Source organism: Nicotiana tabacum, chromosome 10, assembly GCF_000715075.1.
Source record: "Nicotiana tabacum cultivar K326 chromosome 10, ASM71507v2, whole genome shotgun sequence".
NCBI lineage: Eukaryota > Viridiplantae > Streptophyta > Magnoliopsida > Solanales > Solanaceae > Nicotiana > Nicotiana tabacum.
Window position 1 is genome coordinate 91,856,334 of NC_134089.1, and position 20,877 is coordinate 91,877,210.

The 20,877-nt window shown below is 37.1% G+C and overlaps 1 protein-coding gene and 1 long non-coding RNA gene across 2 annotated transcripts; one reads left to right on the forward strand and one right to left on the reverse strand.

Moving 5' to 3' along the window:
- The first annotated feature begins 591 nt into the window (after nucleotides 1–591).
- On the forward strand, nucleotides 592–4,836 carry LOC107778063 (uncharacterized). The gene is made up of 3 exons (XR_001646319.2): nucleotides 592–1,130; nucleotides 3,128–3,903; nucleotides 4,139–4,836. It is a non-coding gene; the product is annotated as an uncharacterized LOC107778063 (long non-coding RNA).
- Nucleotides 4,837–5,118: 282 nt separating this feature from the next.
- Nucleotides 5,119–13,820, reverse strand: LOC107778062 (glycerophosphodiester phosphodiesterase GDPDL3-like). The gene is made up of 9 exons (XM_016598243.2): nucleotides 13,489–13,820; nucleotides 12,529–12,822; nucleotides 11,509–11,624; nucleotides 10,821–11,322; nucleotides 10,206–10,244; nucleotides 8,447–8,731; nucleotides 7,491–7,633; nucleotides 6,004–6,481; nucleotides 5,119–5,728 (listed from the first exon to the last, which is right to left on the reverse strand). Exons 1-9 carry the CDS (start codon nucleotides 13,595–13,597, stop codon nucleotides 5,436–5,438), a joined length of 2,259 nt encoding a protein of 752 aa, XP_016453729.1. The 5' UTR covers nucleotides 13,598–13,820; the 3' UTR covers nucleotides 5,119–5,435.
- Between the last annotated feature and the right edge of the window lie 7,057 nt (nucleotides 13,821–20,877).

The following is a 20,877-nucleotide window of genomic DNA, read 5'->3' on the forward strand; positions in this document are numbered from 1 at the left end:
TATACTGGAACTCCAGTATATTATACTGGAACTTTCCGCGTGTTGGAGTTCCAGCATAATATGCTGGAAGTTCATACATAGGTGCACAAATCTCCAGTATATTATGCTGGAACTTTCTATGTTGTAGCAAACTTTACAAACACTGACTATTTTTGAATGACCAGTCCGAAAACTGGTTAGCCCGTGCTATTTTTGTCAAAATGTTGGGGGAAAAAAGATAATGAAGAAATTTAAGTTATCAAGGTTGCAACTCTATGAAGGTTTCAACTTTCAATACCACTGAAAGCAGGAAAAAAAAAATGAATCCAGGCAAAGAATTTTCGTAACTTTTAGTCAAAGAATATTGGGGTATTATCACTTTTAGCCCGTGTCAGTAAACTATTTACATTTGGTAGCCAAAAAATGTATAAAGTTTGTATAATTATTGTATATAACACACAGAATGTAAATATATACAAAAAATATATAAATTTTATATATTTTTTCGACTATTATTTTTACAACGGCTATACAATGTAATTTTTCCAAGAATGAATTATTCGAACTCTGCACTCCCTGGAAAAGAAAGAAAAAAACAGAATATCAGTTGTAAGAAATGGGCTGGGCTTGTCTGATCTGAGCTATGCCTCTATGATCCAGACCAACTTTGGGTTGTCGGGCCTACCCGAAAAGCCCCGGGTGCTCATGATGATCCGACGCAGAAGAAGAATCGTCACTTGTTCTCCCAGATCTCTGTCTTGTGAGCAATTTATGAGGTTCCTCTGTAGAGTTTTTCAATTCTTAAAAGTCGAATCCATTATTCAAGATTTCCCTTTGTTCTCTGATATTTCGTGTGATTCTTTGTATAAACTCATACTATAGATTAGTGTTACCATTTTTGAACAACAACATCACCGAACCCGAGATGGTATTCTGCTACCCCTCATCCCCTGCCAAGTTTGGTGCCACAATGGCGTGCTTTGTTGGTGGTGGTGCTCTCTTTGCTTTTGGGGTACACTATTCTTATAAGTATATAGCCCCTCAACAAGCTCGGACTAAGGCTAGGAATGACTTCGTCAAGGACCGTTTGAGAAAGAAATATGGCAAATAACTCACTCTCTCTCTCTCTCTCTTGTTGTTTTTCTTTTATGGTAAGCTTGATTGTTGCTAGCTTTTCGGATTTCTCAGTCATTTTTCTTCTTGGTTCGTCTAATTTTAGCTTAAATTTGTGTCTGTAGTTTGTATGTTGATTTCCTAATTTAGATAAGTACAAAGCCTTTTAATATATGCAGGTGACATTCTTTTCTAACAGCTTAGGAATGATATTTACCACTGAGCTATTTCCATTTCACAGCCATACTTGCTCTACTACTATTACATACATGATGAAATCAAACAGTTATAAAGAAAGAAGCTAATTTTGAATGTAGAGTTATACAGCATGTAGGTTAGCACCAAAGATGAAAAAGAATAGAAATAACAACCCATGATAGGTAAAGGTGGACACATACAAGGGGAGGTGTCATGGTATATGCTATATAGTACTAATTGACGAGACGCGATGCGGGGTTAATGCTAGGTTGGAGGTTTGGAGATAGACACTGGAGTTCGTTATTAGTACATGTGTCATTCGCTTCCATTACTCCGTTACCTTGATGTTGCAATTGTTTGTTGCTTTAGTTTCACTGTTCCTTGAGCCGAGGGTCTACCGGAAACAACCTATCTATTTTCATAAGGTAGGGGTAAGGTCTGCGTACACATTACCCTCCTCAAACCTCACTCGTGGAATTATACTTGGTTTATTGTTTATAGGTAAAGATCACTTACTACAACTCTACAACTCGAAGAACTTTTAACATATGAAGACTCTCTGGAGAAGCACCTAACTGCTTGAACTGAATCAATTAAGGTGTTAAACTACTCCATCTGCGGCAATCACGCATGTCTATTATATCCCTAATTTTAGTCCTCAATCTGTCTAAACGTCCTTCCTGTAGCTAAATTTTTGCTTCCCCGTTCAACATAGTTTACTTCCAAGGCTCCTCCCTTTGTGTTTTTCTTCTGGAATTGCCATTACGTTTTACTTGAAGTACTTTTTCTCTTTTCAACTCCAGTTGCTTATAATACAATAGAGATTAACTTTTAACTCTTTATTTATTGGTAACCTTTTTCCTTAGAGTATCTTATCATTTTTCTCTTGTTGAGTGTTAAAAACAAAGTCTCCAGAACTTTTTATTTTATCATATCTGTGGAATTTAACCGTGTTGTCCTGAAATTTATTAAACTAATCTTATAAGGTAGTAATAACAATTTATGTGGGACTTATGCAAACAATGAATGAGTTATCTTGTTTCTCTAATTGGTTGAATCACATACGAGATGAGATTACAGCCTATGGAAAAAAGAAATATAACAAAAATTAACATAAGGGACTGATAATATTTAGCTCAATATTCTTTTGTATTGTCAAATATAATTATTCGTAATCTGTACTATTGGATGAATGGGGATCTGATACAGATTCGAAAAATGCAGAAAAGAAACTAAAGCTACAGCTAAGAGAAGAAGGAAAAACTAATAATTTCATTCATGTCTCCAAAATGAGCTACTGCTCAGTACATATAGCTCAGACGTGAGCAAAGACCTAAGGGCTAAACGGGAAATAAGAAAAACTTACAAGGGGTGATTTAATTATAAATCAATCTAGCTAAATGGACTCAAGTGCAAGAAACAAAAGTTGTTAACTAATCAACCCACCCCTTCCGCTAACTTCACGGTGCAAGCTTGAAAGCCCATTGTACAAGCTCCACCAGCACCTCCAACCTCTTCCATTTTAAATCATATTAGGATCTGGTTTGTAACATGAATGACGTGCTGGACTAGTTACAATCTTTGAGCATGTGATGCAAAACAAGTCCAGATATTTTGTAAATTATGCTGTACCAGCTTAGTACTGTCTATAAATAGAACGCTAACTTATAAAAAAAAAAAGTATTTTACTCAATGTTGCCTTTGATAATTCTTATTATCTCTTTCTTAGATGTTCTCGCATAATGTGATGTGGGGCATTCTGCTCTATTTTAGATCCTGCAGCTAAGTGAGAGTACGCGACTTTGACTCGACCTTCTATTTGCTTTATGACAATCAGGGATTTGCTTCAGAGAATCTGTCTGGATTACAAGAAAGCTCAGTAACTTAAATGGAGATTAGTCTTGTATAAGCAATAATTTTTCCAAAACACATGTTTTACTCATTTTTAAGTTTGCAACCCATGAAGCATCTGATTGAAGCCAGGATTCATCCACCGAGGAACTTGCATGCAGTAATTCTTATGCAACCCAAGTGACTAATGCTGCTAACCATCAATACATTTGGCTGAGCATCCCTCTGTGTCATCATCATTGTTCTTATCTTGGCTTTGAATTGTTTCCTTCTCCCTGTTGTATAATCCTAGATTCTTTCTCCTTTGTTGCATCAGTTGGTGTCTGAAATCCTTTGTTGTATGATATCTTTCTAAGTTTAGCACTCAACCTTGAAACATTGTGTTTTGCTCAGAAAATCTTGGTATGTGCAGTTTCGGCTCCTTTAACTTTGTCAAATTACATCTTGACACCTCAGCCTATTGCAACAAAGATATATCTGGCTTTGTTGTTTGTGATCTGCTAGTGGAGGGTATGAACCTCACCACATGATCTCTAACAAGTAAAGCGTACTTATGGCCAGAAATACATGTTAAGTTAACACACGTGGATTTTGAAGTGGTGAATTCATGTAATGGCTTGCTCTGCTTCTTAGAACCGTTGTTCTATGATCCAGTCTGGGTTTGCGGTCTAATTGTTAGTTCAGTACATCACCCATTCACAAGCATGTGATTGAACTTGAGGATGATATTTGTTTCTGGATTTCGGGTTGATACAAATTCTGGTAAGTATAAGGTTGTTAAATTATTGTATTGTTTCATAGTGCGGAGTTCAGCCTAAGTTTTTTCGTTGGATGTGAATTGCCTAGATCAGATAAGTGTAAATCTTCCCTGTGAAGTAATCACCTATTAAAGGTGTATATGGGTGGTAAAACTAGTATACTTCCTGCATGTTACCTGCAGAGTGCCCTCAACATTAGGTCTAGTATGCTAAGGCCCTTTTTTTCCAAATTACTGCAGGTACCTGAAATGGATGAACCTATCACAACAAGACACCCAACATGGTGATGGTCTAGGGTGCAAGGTAAATATGATCAAGCTTAGGTTGAAGCAGCTACGTATGAGCAATTACAATTAATCAACATCGAAATGCTGATCATTCTTCTCCACCACCACTTCTACCTTTTGAAACTCCGCGTTGTGATCCTGAGCTACTGGGAGGGTTCAATGGGCAGGCACCTCCCCTCAGAATGCTCAACCTCTACATCATTCTGGAGGATTTGTGCTCATATTGAGTCGATGAAACTATGCAGGGCCTAATTCTTTGAGGTGTAATATTCATGGAATTGCTTTGACGGAGCAGTGAGTGCAGAATAAGTATGGTGCATGCTTCACTGTTTTATGAAACCAAGCTGGGAAGCAAGAAGCTGGTAAATTCAGTTATGCCATTGAACCTCTTTGTCCGACTAACTTGTGCACTGGTTTATGATGGCGATTTCCGTGGCTTTTCACATTCTCGGGCAGTGACATTTTGATTGGTTTTAATTGTTCGTCTTCCATCAGGAATGTGCATACTTTCTTTTTTGACTGGGTGTAAGTAGTAAGCAGTCATCAGTGGAATCTCCAATTGCCAATGGAAATAGACACTGCCTAAAGGAAAAAGAAAATTCAGGGCACCATAAATTTGTGAATGTTGCTCTTTAGTGTTCTTGGTTCAACTTGCAAAGTTTTTTTTATAACTTAAGTTGTAACACACAATAACCCAACTTTTACCAAGCCTCTTCTCTCTTCAAAGAGGAATCTGCCAATCGACATCATTAGTCAATAGGTCTATCGTTTGTTTGCACGGTGCAAGTAAATGTTGTAGACATGAATGGATCAAAATAACAGGGATGATCTCGTTGGCCCACTTATAAGAAACAATTGAAGATAATCCTACAAATATCTCGTGTTATTTTTTACTGATCTTCGGCGAAAAGGATCATATAACTAAAATAACATTTGTAACTAGTACTACTTTTGATCATTGCTTATATTCAATACAGAATTCTTACAATAAATAGGCAATAACCCGAAACACCACTCAATCTGACCCAAAATGAAAAAAAAGGAAAGGGATGAAAAATAGAAACAAGGAAGAATGAAAAGAATAGACAAAAGCTGAAAATTTGGTACGTGGAAAATACAAGGAACAATCACGTGTTATATGAGCTGATCGGACTACCCGTCATGTGTGACTCCATAACTACCATAAGTTTGTTCAGTAAGATGGCGAAACAAATTGTACAAAATGGTGGCACCGCGGCAGAAATGGTCATCAAACTACCATAATAGTTGCAAGAAGAATTGCAACAGAGCTCATGAGAATGCTAGCAACAACGGAGGATTGGCCATTTGGAGGAGTGGGAGCAATAGCTGACCCATTGGCATTAGATGGGTTTATCTTTGCCACAGGTGGAAGAGGTGGCTCAACCACATCACTTTCAGTGAGTACCGGGTTGGGAGCTTCAGCTGGTGGCAAAAACTGAGGAGCAATGAGTCCTAGGAGACTCCCAGGTTGTACAGGGCTCATATATGGTGGCAAGTCTTTTAACCCTAAACAACGGTTCCCTGTACATTCCAAACAATTTGTATATGTCAGTATTGACAATATCTAGTAATCTTGCATTTCGTACACACAACTTAACGAGTATGACCAAGCAAAAGCTCTGGTAAATATACACAAATACAGCAGATTGCACCAGAGATTCATTATACTAAATGATCTTTGTGCAGAGGCAGGATGATGAATCTAGAAACTAAAAGAGGAAGAAAAGGGAAAGGGGCGAATAGGGGTTGGGATTGGACCACAGTACGAGAAATAATAAGCTATATGGATAACTTACTTCGGTATCTAGCCGCTGTGGCAGGGTATTCTGTAATAACACCATCAATGCCAGCTCCAACAGCATAGTTGTTTAACTCAAGAGATGAATCTGAGAAAAAGTCCCATGCTTGAGACACAAACTCATTGTTGAAGAGTTGTACATATACTGTGAGATTTGATGACTGCAGCTTCTGCACTACATTCGTTTGTGCAATGATAAATGCATCCTCGCTGGGGAAGACAGATTCCTTAGTTATGATAACAGATTTTGCAAAGGTCTTGATCTCCAATATGGTTGAGCTCTCAATATCACGGATATCATCCCCAACCCCATAAACAAGTTCATAGCTACTTTTCTTAAATTCTTCCAGAACAGAACTGTCAGTTGACTGGATCAAAACTTTCTTAGCTGTCTGATTATTGTAACCAGATTTGCTTAAGGCGTCCAAAACAGCACCAGTTACACCTAATCCCTGCTTCGCCAGGTATGCTGCATTCTGCGTGGAGCCAAAATATTTCCAAAATAATGAACAAGGAGTTAAAACCTTCATTGCACAATGATGTTCATGAACATTAAATTTTTCTCTCAAAATAAACCAAAAAATGCGGCTACTTTACTACTTTTACTATTATTTCCACTTCACTGTGATGTCACAGTTTTTCTTTTCTTTTATAATCCTTTGTATATTTAATGGGTAATAACCTTCATTAAGTAATGAAAATAAAATTATTATGATTTCTGTTAGTCCTTTAAAGCATAATGCTACTAGAAAGGCAACCGCCATGGTGTTTGAGCAAGCAATCAAAATTGCTTCATTTCAGAAAATTGGAGATGCTTGGTAGCTGGAATGATATATGTTGGGATCCTTTCTGTATTCTGCAGAGGATTAAACCTTCAAAATACTAGTCACAAAGTGAATCTGTTTCCCTTTGAAAACATACCATTTTCTAAAGCATTTGTTTTTTAATGACGGTGTGTCCAGGCCAGCTTGTGCGTACCTCGGCCATTTCACCAGGTATCTGCTACCTCCCACCAGCACAAATACCGGGCAGATATGCCTGCCAAGGCTCGGGCAAATGAGAAGAAATCACCTAGTGTTTTTTGTCTTCACTGGAATTTGAACTGGAGACTCATGGTTCTCCACCCACGTCATTGACCACTAGGCCACACCTTTGGATGCATCCAAAATCTTTTATGGGAAAGTTTGGCCTATTTCCCCGCATCCAATCACAAATGTGATAGCATAAGAAGCTACCGAATTCTCACTCAGAATGAGAAGTGACAAGTAGTGGATATAAGCATTTAGGATTCTACACTTAATTGATGCATAACAATGTTGGTATAAAGGCTATGTTGCTCGGACTCTCCGAAAATGTCGTCGGATGCGTGTCGAATTCTCCAAAAGCAGTGTATTTTTGGAGAATTCGATATGGGTGCGGCAGTGTTTCGGAGAGTCAGTGCAACATAATATAAAGGTCTATGGAACTGTCACTGAATAAACTCACCTCTATGCTGATCATCACACCAGAAACAGAAGTTGTATTTTTGGCAAATGTCAAGAAGTCCGCTAACGACATAAAGTTTCCGTCATTTCTGGCCTTTGGATTCCGAAACAATCTAAACACTGACCATCGGTTTGATATTGTCGCTGCAAGAAATTAGAGCATGTTTAAGTGCAGTGTTGAAGCAACAGTATTTCGAACTTTCAACTGAAGTAATGCATAACCTTGCAATGAAAAATAATTAGAAGAAAAAGAAAACATCTGAGGAAATGTCCAGACAAGAAATGAAGATCTCTAGCAAGTTGTAGAACATAAAGTCCCAAAAAGTGCTTGCTGAAAAAAGGATGACATAAAACATGTCAAAGTGGGAAATAGGCTATTACTAAGCCAAAGCAAATAAAAAGCCAAAAGAGGAATCCAGTTTTTCTAATTCTTTCACACATTTCAGAACAATGCAGTATTCATTAGGATATACAGTAGAACTGCTTTTATTAATGAGGAAGGAGAACTGGGATAATGAATGCTACAGTATTGCTCCCCTCTTAAGAGTTTATATGTGCAGTTTAAAACAAATTAACAAGCTACAAAAGGAATAGCTAAAACTTAGATCCCCAAATCCCTGAAAGTGTTATTTGTGCAAAAAATTAATGCATAAAAGTAAAGAAATTCTCCCTATATGAATGAGATAAGAAACACAATACTGAAGACAAACCGCCTTATTTTACAACAATTTTTAACAGTCCAAGATCCAAATGAAAGAAGTGATCGTGGCAAAAGATACGACTTATTGGAGGGCAAGCAGGGGAAAATTTATAGAGGCATGCAATCTTCCATTTTTCTTTTATATAGAAAGTTAGATACAGATGGCGTCGCACAGACGCGGAGGCATGAAATAGTAGGAGTGAAACATGATAAGCCACACAATTTAGCACTACAAACTAACAGTTGCTTCAACTTACGTCTCAGGCTTTGAATCTCGGTCCAAGTAAGGTTGATAGTGAGTATTCCATTTGTTATCTTAAGCTCAGGGACAGTGGTAGTAATGCTGCTGAATGGCGATTGGGCTGCAGTGGTCTTGTCTATCAGATTTATCGAACCAAGACAGAAAGGTATTCCATCTTTAGTCATTTGGACAGGACAGTTGAGAACATCTGCACCATCGGAAGCAGCCTTTGTGTATGCTAAATCAGTGCAACCAGGATAGTCACCACTTGCTCCTTCAGACGTAATAATCTGAAGCTTTACTGCAGGCCAACAGGAAGAAGAGGGAAAACAAGAGAGAGGAATAAAGCATCCATCAGTCTCTATATAGATTGTTCTAAAAGAACTTGATAAATGATGAAACAATAAGCAGTCATTTGGTGAATTAGTTATGCATGGGTAATCATATAGTTAATATAACATTAATTAATAACTTTGAAATTGCTATATGTTGAATAATAATAGAGGGTTTTTTGTGCAGGGCATGCCTACTATAAGGGTATTTTTATCTTTTTATACTGTTGTCCAGGTATCGTTAATACATGTATTACTTTTCCACATTGTACCATGTAAAATAATACTTAACAGAGGTTTTCACACAAATTATGCCAGTATTAATAACGTGACTTAAAGTATTGGAAACCTATTCATTAGCTATGTAGAGTTTTATACTGGAAATCATTATATATCGTATTTAGTTATGCAGAGTTTTATTTTACCAAGTACATGCTATATTTTTGTAATGAGATTATTATTTATTATTATGCGGTAAACCAAATAACCCCTAAGATTAGAAGACAAAAATAATTAGTAAAAAAATCTTAATAGAACTCAGGAAACCGACGATAGCTGAATCGTACGGAAGTTCAAAAATCATGGTCACATTGTTGAACCATGTTCAAGAAATGCTAGATTAGCTTTACATAACTCATAACAACGCCCATAGCTATTTTGCCTAGAAAAGTTCAACTTTCAGCTTTTCTCTCTACCTCTCTTTCTCTTTTTTTTTTTTTATAATGACGGTGGTATTTGAACCAACTTGCATGCACCTCGACTAATCCACCGAGTATCTGCTACCTCCACCAGCACAGTTACTGGGTAACTTTGCTCATTAAGGCTTAGGAAGATGACAAAAAATTACTTAGTATTTTTTTTTTGCTTCCATTGAGACTCATCAGGGGGTTGCTCTGATGGTAAGCAACCTCCACTTCCAACCAAGAGGTTGTGAGTTCGAGTCTCCCCAAGAGCAAGGTGCGAAGTTCTTGGAGGGAAGGATGTCGGGGGTCTATTTGGAAACAGCCTCTCTACCCCAGGATAGGGGTAAGGTCTGCGTACACACTACCCTCCCCAGACTCCACTAAGTGAGATTATACTGGGTTGTTGTTGTTGTTGTTGAGATTTAAACCCTCATGGTTCTACTCCCACTTCATTGACAAGTAGGGCATACCCTAGGATGCATTGCTTTGGTCTTTCAAGTTCAACATGGTACATTGCATGTGAACCAAATTTGAAAGTTGAGTCTATCAAATTCAAGGTTTAAAATTTTAGAAAGTTAGTTGACCCCATGTTCATTTCACTTTTAACCAAAAGTGGGAATAAGTTCACTTTACTTTCAACCTCAAGTGTGAATATTTAAATGCTTTGCAAGTCGTGCATTGTAAAAATTTTACTGAAAACCTTTAACCATATAAAACAACATAAATCAGTTTTGGAAAAGCATGCATATCAGCAGCGTACCTTGAGGTTTATCATTCTTGCCCAAATGAGAGAAGCAATCTGCATGATTAGAAAAAGCAGATCAAGGAATCAAAGCGCTTTCGAACCAACTCAGAATATTCGTCAACACTAAATGCAAAACGGTGCCAATCATAGGTTCAAGTTTCAACTCTGAGATAGCAACAACTGAGTGTTTCTTTGAATAATTATTTTGAGACAGCAACAACCGAGTGTTTCTTTGAATAATTATATTGATCAACTTCTTCAGTAAAAGATAATCATTTTATGATCAAGAAAGCTAAGAGTGGAGTAGCATGTGAAAGAACTCAGCATAAAACCCAAAGTTTACGGCTAAGAGCGGAGTAGCCAAGATCTTGACGAACCCTTTGGATGCCCCCCCCCCCCCCTCCGGATGCCCTTATACCCTTCAAAAAGTTTTAAGTTCCTTAAATATTCTTTTGCGAAGGATGATGGTAGATATAAATTGGACAGGGAGCAAGTTTTTCTCGACAAGTAAATATGATTGACAGCCAAATATAATTGATTTAAAATAAAACAAGTGAAACTACGAAAGCAACAAATAAAGCTTATACTGGCACACTATCGAACAGAGAATCAAACTAGATTGTCACTTACCTACTGACGAAGATGGAGTCGATGGGAAGTCAGATAGCACTCCGTCCACCGAGAAGTTACCATTGTCAATATAGGATAAATACTCAGCTACAGGATCATAACTATAATTATAAGCAGAAGGTACGTCATTAGCAAAGTCGGCTGCGAAAATCTCAAGACCTTCCTTATGAGCATCCAAAACGACTGAGGTATGCGGCTGCAAGTACAAACTGTTGTCCACTGGCCAGATATAGTGTTTGGGAACAAGAATCCCTGAGGCGAAGGTTTTAACAAATGTGAGATTCTTTAACAAAGAACTGTATGTTTGATTCGTTGATGGCTCAAATTCATCCTCGCTGAGAAACCGGAAAACGAATTTTGTCACTCGTGGATTGAATCGCCTTGCGATACTTCGGAGGAAATTCACCTCAGGTGATGAAATATAGTTGATAATTACACTTCTAGACAGGGAAACAACAAAGCTTCTCATACTCAGATTGTGCTGGCTGTAGAAGGAGTCATGCTGGAAATGTATTTGGAAAAGCAGTCAATTAATAGCTATGCTAACAGAAATTTAACATACCACCACATAAAATGCAGTAATGCACATTGCTACAATCAATTTGTTCCTTTTAGACTCTTAGAGATCGAAAAATTGCAAGTATACAACAACTAATTACCACAAGCATTCGGTAATCAAAAGACATACCTGGATATTCAACCATAACCCTGGAGGTTTGACTTGGGTATCTACATCCTGGACAGTAAGAATTGACTGGGGGGTGCCATCAAATCTAGGAGATCGTGAAAAAACTCCTTGTTTCACTGTTCCAGGTATCAGGATTAATTACTTCTTAGTAGAACTTAGATCAAAAGAGACTAACTTTCATCAAGCATAATAACAAAACCAACTCCATTAGCTAGGGTAGATTCTCTAGACTATATCAATATGTTTTTCCATCACATTTACATTTGACAGGATCCATTGCTTGTTGATTAATCCTGTGCAACTTGCACAAAGCAACGTGTTTTCTAAGATGATATGATTCTTCATTTTAAGTTAGTGGTTTGGGGGGGGGGGGGGTATTTTTGACCGACTATATCATACAAATAATAGCATATTATGATGCAGAAAGGCTGCCAATTAGCACTTCATCAAAGAGTCAAACTTTTGAAAGATAGGATATAGTTATTCCACGAAATAAAAACCTAAGTTTTTCATCCATCAATCCTTATCCTTTGTATTCGGGTGCAAGAAAAAAGTTTTGATATAAGTGCATATACAGAAATGATACAACACACAGTTCCAACATACCAAAATTGTTTTAGAACCAAATAAATGCAGGTGGATATTAGCGTCAGATACACTATAATGGCATGTTACCAGAACCTGTGCTATCCACCCACATAAAGAAAGAGAGGAGTGACTGAACACCTTCTCAGACTAGCAAATAAAAGGAAAACAAAGACAAAGAAGCTAAGAACCGTTTAAAATTCTAAATAAGTAAAGCCCTGAAATAAATTGGTTTATTGTGTAAAACAAAAATAGCGGATAAGCCTCTCAATCAAGTACATTTTACAGTAAAAACAGGCGGGTTCGGACTGTAAACCCATTGCCCCTTGGCGTTATTAGGTCTAAATGCTGATCCAAAACAGCCATGCACATATATAGCACCATCAAGTATGAAGCATATAGTAAAGGATGCAGAAGGCAATGAGTTAAACTTACAGGTGACAAGTGCCAAATCCTTGAAATTGAAATCTACAGAAAACCATCCTTTCTGAGGAACACCATTTACCAAGTAGGTATTCTGCTTGTTTTTGAAGAGAACATCAACGTCAGAAGAATTGTCGAGCCTGATATCAGATAAACAAATGCCAACCCCATCTTTCGTGAGTTGAACATCACACCAAGCAACCCAATCGGCGACGCTGATCGTGCTTGCCAAAGTATAAGCATTAAAGCTTGAATCAGGCATTAACCCAGAAAATCCGCCACGAGCTATGACTTTCGGTGCATCTCCTGCAAAGCAAAAAAGATGGAGTTAATCAAAATATAAGGATGAAAACTAAACAATTTTATTCATTATTTTTTGAAAAAAAATGAAAACTAACTACCAAAATATTTTAATAAACAGGGAATGCTCACTGATTCAGCTTTTGAATCCTATCTGGAATTTCGCCGCTTATTCAGGGGAAATTCTCATTATCTTTCATTCTAAAATTTTTTCTTTTGGGAGGACATGGTTTGATGATTTAGGGATGAAATTCTATCAAAAGGTTGCATTCAACAACAGCTTGAGATCTACCTCTAATTAAACTAACTTTGATCGGAAATCTCACAAAATAATAAGCAGTATAAAACAGCTCAAAGCCTGGACAGTTGAATACCTCAAACGACCAAATCATCTTAACAATTCTGTTACTATCACAACAAAATTGTGCGTTATACTATTCTAGATATATATTTTTCACAATTTGTTCGGTGGCTCTAGAGCTAAAGTAAACTTCCGTTGATAATTTTACTGAAATATACACAAGTCTACGCAGCAACAGTCGCAACAAATTAGTGGCTTAAACAAAAATAAACGCATCCGAAGAACTTATCATGATTCCTACATACAGCAAAAGCGAACTTAGTAATGGCCATTTTCTAAGAAGCTAGAAGTAAAAAAAAACAAGGAGTTACCGCTCAATGTAAACCATTTAGAGGTAGCATTGTTAGATCTTTGAGCAGAAACAAATGCAGCTGAGCAGCAAAGGAGCAGGAGGCACGAAATAGAACGGAGGTTCCACATTTCCGGCGAACTTAGCCGGAGAAGCGTTTTACCGGCGGATTCAGCTGAAATTTCTGAAGAAATGAGAAAAGGAAAGTGTGATGATTGACAAGTTGGAGACCAGATAGATAGAGAGAGAAAGTGAGTGTGGGTGTTTGTGCCTTGAGGTAAGGCTGTAGGCTATTTCAGTCAGGCTGGCATATTTTCTTTCCACTATTTATGGTACATGGAAAGCCGAGAGATGCTTTTCATTACGCGTCGAGTCTTTTCCCTTATTTAATATCTTTAGTGCCGGCTTCCCGGTTTGCTTAATTTTTAGTTGCACTATTTTTCACTAGTTAACATATATCAGGTTAATTTCACTTCTAAGGAATAACTTTAAGATGTCAGCATGATATTTCATAGTGAGAAAATTGTTTGCCTTAGCATTGTGAAAATAACACTCAAGATTGATCAATTTATTGTTTTGCTTGACCAATCGAGTGGCAACAAAAATTACTACTATAAAGTTGGTGTTGTAAATCACGAGTGTTCTTTCAAGATGCTCAAAACCATTTATATTTTCTTTTACATTAGTGTGTACTACAATTATGTCGATGCTTAGCTATTCTGATTTTACTAATAAATGACGAAAGTAATACTTTTTTAAATGACGATAATTTCTTGTAAACAAAAACAACAACAATAAATTCCGTGAATTTTTACAAATGGAGTCTGGGAAAGATAATGTACACAGATTTTATCCCTACCTTGAAAGGGCAAAGACTTTTCCCATAAACCCTCAACTAAAGAGCTTCTTGTAAACAAAAATAAAGTAAAATTACAAATAATAGTAAATAATGCAAAAGAAATAAATTTCCAAAGTCCCGTTGGCATGAAATACATCTATAAGAGAAGAAAACATTTTTTACTTTTTAGTACAATACTACCTACCTTAACTTTGACGTGCTCATCCTATACAAATTACCTTTGGCATGTTCTACTCACTAGGAAACACATATAATAGTTATCTAATATTTGTACATACGAGAAATAAAGATACTCGAATAAAATAATTAACATATAGAGAGAGGAGGAGGTACTCATTTACTAGGAAGATTATGTCAAAATGAAAAGAAAAAAAAAAGATGTAAAACTTGATGCACAAATTTGTGTTATTCAAGTATTTACTGTTTTACTGCATGCCTTATCGAATGAAGCTTGTGTTAAACGTAATGAGTAGCAGCAGCAAATGGCAGTAAATGTAATAATGGAGCTTTGGTAGGTTGGAGCCATTTGAGCTGAAGGATCGGCTAAGAGTGGCTTTGTGTGATTGGAGGACAGCTAGGCGGCGACCAAAACATGGGTCAGCGTTCTCTGGCCCCTGCTTACGTGTCACCCTTTCCAAAATTAAATTAGTATTAAATTACCTACTACCGCTGTATAACACCAGCAGCCGCAGAGAAGAACCCGCAAAACGGATCACGTAGTCCCGGGACCCACTTCTGCCCCGATCCATTTTACCATTCGGGCCACATGTCAGGTATTTTTAGTTGCTTATACAAATAGCAAGCCTTGGCTTCTTTTCTTTTTCCTTTTTCTAAATAATTTTTTTTTAAGGTACGAATCAGTCCATAAATATTGGGGGGAGAAAAAGATAAAAACTAGTAATAGATATCTTTCATATCCAAGTATATATATTTAGAGGAATTGGAAATCAAGGTACTTCAGAGTGGTTTGGTTTTGTTATGGACCGAGTTGGTTCGATTTTTATCAAAATCAAACCAAACCAACTATATCGGTTTGGAGTGGTTTGGTTTTATTGAGTTTTTCGAATTTTTTTGGTTATATAAGTATTATTTCAATCTTACTTTGTTATATTTTTTATAAGTAAATATATGTTTAGTAAAAATTGAAAAAAAATTCAAATATATGATCAATTAAAATATTCTTATAGAAGAATTTTCTTAGTAACACATTATAATTACTTTTTTGTTGTCTGACAATAATTTTATGTTGATATGTTCTATTTAGTTTTAAATTATGAAAATACCATTTCAAATTCGAAAAAAATGTACGAATTTAATAGATCTTGACATATGAATATGGAAGAACAAAGAGATTGACGCAATTTACAAACACTTGATAAGAAAGTGATCATACAACCCGTTATTTATAGTTAATAACTATGGAGCACTTCATATTTAACTAAATTTTACATCCCATAAGAAAATCACAAATATTCTAGACACTTTTTGAATTTTTTTTTATAAAAAATCTTAAAAGTATATATAAAAACTGTATGTTTATATGTCGGTTTGATTCGAGTTTGTTTACTCAATACCAAACCAAATTAAACCAAACATTTTTTATTAGTTTGATTTGACTTTTCGGTTTAGTGCGATTTTCCGATTGGATTTGTACATTCCTACTTCAAAGTTTATTACAAGTATTAGTAATTTGTAATTTGTAATTTGGTTCTAACTGCGACTTTTTCTATTTCTTGTTGGCTTTTCCAAATAAGACAATAGGTAAGAGATAAAAACGGCTATTTGAAGTACCCAAGCAATAGGAAATAGTTCATATGAATTTTTTCCTTATAATATCAACCATCACCGTGTGAATTCATAATATTCCAGCTAGTTTTGTTAGAATGTTTTGACAATTTCTTAGATGTAGGCCATACAATGAACGATATCATTATCAACCCCTTCGCTCTCGACATGCACATTCATTTGAAGATTTTGTGCATTTAATTGGACCAATTCAGCTAATCAACATTATTATTGTTATATATACTTTGTTTATATATACAATTTCCTTTTTTTATAATTATTTGGAATTCGAAATCCACCACCCTAATTAACCAATTACATCGCTTAAATTTCATTTTTTTGAGTGGAGGATCTCGTTCATCTACGTTCCTTGTCCATCTAAATGTCTTTTTCTTCTTTGTCTTACTTTAATTTCTGACTATTGGTTTATCCTTCTAATTTGTATATTTAATATTTCTTCTTTCTTGAGGACATGAATTGTTTTATACGTTATTCAATTCACTAATTGGATTTGATTTTGTAATTTATTACGAACACTATTGCAGTTATATAATCATTTCACATAAGATTAGTAAAAAAAAAACAGAGAATATACAAATATGAGATTTAGTGGAATTATTTTCTATTGTAAAGTGGGCACAAATCGTAATAGACCATATTCTCATGTTCTCGTTCAAAATCGTAACCGGGTTTCACGAATTATATTGTCAAAATTACTATGTGGTAACCCGTGGCATAAATATATTAGCCGTAAGTAATTGTCTCAGGTTAAAGCGGGTGTTTTTTCCTGGTTGTAATATTGTATATGAGTAAAATCGAGGATAAAGTTGTTCCCGATTTTCTAATGAAGAAACAAGGGACGACATGGTTCGACACTGGCTCTGGTAAGGCTGGGACGCTCGCAGATCAAAACCCGGGGGGACGAATGATACATTGGGAATCGGGCATGATTGAACATGGGAAGAATCAAGCTCGAGCAAGAAAAAAATCGAGGTTAAAGCGAAGATGGCTAAAGAGGATGAACGAGAAGCCGAAATATCCACCATCAATCGGATATTACGGCGCGGATCATGCCTAATATTAACTGCGGATCGTATTTTACTGGAAGAAAAGGAAGAAAATAATTTTTACCTTATTTTGACTTGTACTAGGATTGAAACTCCCTACTATATATAAAAGGGGCAAATCTTTTTATTTTTTGGGTGACTGTTGACACGCATATCAAAGGAATAAAGTTTACTTTTGTCTTTAGCAATTGTTCAAGTGTTCTCCCGCTATTATCTCATTCAACTGAAATAAAGCTCCACTCCGAGGGCTCGATTGGGACCGGTCTTTAACGTTCAAGTCTAACGCCAGGCTCAATTACTTCGTAATGTTTGGTTTGATTGTTTTGATTTCCTTTAATTCAATTATTTGTTGCTCCTAGATCATTCATGTTAAATTGAATCACGTATTTTTTAAATCGCGTACAAATTTAATTATTATTCATTTTAAGTGTAAACAAGAATGCATGCATCAGAATGATATTAATAACAGCTAAGTTTCTTGTCTACCAATTTATTTGAGGTCAAGGATGTAACAAAAAAACAAATAAAAGAAAACAAGTGAGAACTAAGAAATTTAAAAATCTGGTGAACGATCGAGATTACAGCTATGGAAAAGCAAGCAGAGAACTGTTATAATGGGAGCCCGGGGGCACAAATGATACGTCGAGAATCAGGCATGGCCGAACATGGAAAAAATCAAGCTCGAGCAAAATAAAAATCGAGGTTAAAGGGAAGATGGTTAAGGAGGACGAACGAGGAGCCACAATATTCGCCATCAACCGAATATTACAGCGCGGATCACGCCCGATATTAACTGCGAATCATTTTTACTGGAAGAAAATAATTTTTACCTTATTTAGACTTGTACTTGGATTGAAACTCTCCTATTATATAAAGGGGAGAACTTTTTTATTTTTGGGTCATTGTTGGCATGTATATCAAAGAAATAAAGTTTGTTTTTGTCTTTAACAATTGTTCAAGTGTTCTCCAGCTATTATCTCATTCAACTGAAACCGAGCTCCACTTCGAGGGCTCGATTGGGACCAGTCTTTAACGTTCAAGTCTCACGCCAGGCTCAATTACTTCGTAGTGTTTGGTTTTATTATTTTGCTTTCCTTTAATTCAATTATTTGTTGTTCCTAAATCATTCGTGTTAAATTGAATCACGTATCCTTTAAACTGCGTACAAATTTAATTGTTACTCATTTTAAGGGTAAACAGTTTGGCGTCCACCATGGGACTAAGGATAATAGTGGTAATTTAATACGAATCTTTATAACACGCTCTATTTTACACTTGCTGTTTGAAGTTTGATTTAAGGATTTTTCAAAATGTCGAATTCTCAATGTGCTCACTTGATTGTTGACGCTAAGTCAGGCCACTACGGTAAAAATAATAACGTAGTACCAAGCAACGACGTACCCCCTATCGACCTTAGTGGCGTTCCATGGCTGACCCAGTCGATTCCAATTCACAAGTTGTTATCAACATCAACCTGCCAACTGATCCCGTAAATAACATTCACAGGGTGCCCCGGCCACCGGCTCGCGAAGCACCCAAAGGGGGAGGTGATGGAGTTAGCTTAATTTTGGTTTTTGAGATGTTACAAGATCAGCAGGTTGCAATAGCATAACTGCAAAGTCAAAATCATGCACACAATGTGGCTGAGCCCGAATGGGTTGGAGAGGATACTCGTACGGAGGAATAGGTCGTCACAGAACCCGACGGATCCGAACCCAGGGAAACTTCTGAGATGATGAAAATGCTCGAAGCACTGACAAAATGGATGGAATCTGGTGAGAAGAAGATAAAGGTGAACGACAATAAGGTGGAAACTTACAATTCGAGGGTCGATCAGATCCCGTTAGTGCCTCCAATGGTGAAGGGACTGGATTCCATAAAGTTCATTCAGAAACCTTTTCCTCCAAGTGCGGCACCAAAACCAATTTCGAAACAAATTTGTATGCCCGATATTTCCAAATACAATGGGACCATAGATCACCTACATGTGTGCAATAAAAGGCAATGACCTCAAGGATAACGAGATCGAGTCGGTGTTACTGAAGAAATTTAGGGAAACCTTATCTAAGGGAGCAATAATATGGTACTATAACTTACCTCCAAATTTTATGATTTTATTGTTATGCTTGCAGATGCCTTCGTTAAAGCCTATGTCGGCATTATCAAATTTGACACGAGGAAATCAGACATGTTTAAAGTCAAGCAAAGGGACAACGAGATGCTTAAGGAGTTCGTGTCGAGGTTCCAGATGGAATGGATGGACCTGCCCCTGGTTGTAGCCAATTGGGTCGTTCAAGCATTTGCTCAAGGAATCAACCCCCGAAGTTCAGTTTCTTCTCAATACTTTAAGCAAAACTTGGTAGAGTACCCCGTGGTTACCTAGGTCGATGTCCACAACAGGTACCAGTCATTGATCAGAGTCGAGGAAGACCCACTAGAGGCTCCATCGGGTACAGTTTATCCCAATAGAGGAAACGACGGGTCTAAAAGAATTGTGGATCAGGAGTCGAGGCCACCCCGAGATCGATATCAGCCATACAACTCGATAGAAGGGGAAACAGACCTAATCACTACCCGGCCAGGAACTATAGGAGAAGAAACCAGGGTCCAAGCAACTAAGGTTTGGTGAATAGAAATGGTTTTGACAGATCGCCTGGGGGCAGTGATGCCTCGAGACTATTAGAATATAACTTTAACGTGGATGTAACGATTATACTGTCAGTCATCGCTCACATCAAGGAGACCAAATGGCCAAGGCCACTCCAGTCTGATCCCACACAGAGGGATCACAATTTGATATGTAAATATCATGGTACTCACGGTCACATAACCGAGGATTGCAAACAGTTAAGGGAAGAAGTGGCTCATCTATTCAACAATGAATATCTTTGGGAATTCCTAAGTGACCGGGCCAAAAACCATTTCAAAAGCAGGGACGCCAACAAACAAATCGGGCAAGAAGAATATCAACATATGATTAACATAATCATCGGATGAGTAGATGTTCCACAAGAGCCAATGATAAAATGCACCAAAGTTTCTAGCACAAGAGGAAAATGAACTCGAGACTACATTTTAGAGGGGTCCATCTCATTCAGCGATAAGGACGCCGAGGGTATCGTTCAACCTCACAACGATGCACTGGTAATATCTGTAATTATTAATAAATCTCGAGTTAAGCTTGTGTTAATTTGTCCAGGTAGCTCAGCCAATATCATCCGATGGAGAGTCTTGGAACAACTAGGGTTGTTGGACCAAATCATACCAATAGTCCGAATATTGAACAGGTTCAATATGGTGTGCGAGACTGATAACTAGGGATTTTGATGTATTTTATACTCCTTCTTGCTTATGTTTGATTAGAAACTTGTATAAAATAGTCCCAAAAGGCTCACAAGTTGTGCTTGATTGCAGGTTTGATCAACAAAGTGACAAGATGTCAAAGATAGCTCAAAAGGAGTGAAACTTGCACAAGTACCAAGACAAGACAAAGCTCAGGCAAAACAGGCCCAATGCGGCCGCAGTCCATACAAATGAGGTTCAGAGAAGGTGATTTCCAGGCCAACAGGCAATGCGGCCGCATGAGATTTAATGTGGTCCGCACTGAAGTCACTGTGGCCACACTTGATTTAGTGTGGTCCGCAGAACCAAAGATCAGAGAGTGCCAGTTTTGGAGATTGAAGTCAATGCGGTCCGCGCT

Coding starts and splice junctions, on each gene's coding strand:
- LOC107778062 (XM_016598243.2), bottom strand. CDS start 13,597: ATGTGGAACCTCCGTTCTATTTCGTGCCTCCTGCTCCTTTGCTGCTCA. Junction 11,625..12,528: donor GGATTTGGCACTTGTCACCT/GTAAGTTTAACT, acceptor TACCTGGAACAG/TGAAACAAGGAGTTTTTTCA. Junction 10,245..10,820: donor GACTCCATCTTCGTCAGTAG/GTAAGTGACAAT, acceptor CTAATCATGCAG/ATTGCTTCTCTCATTTGGGC.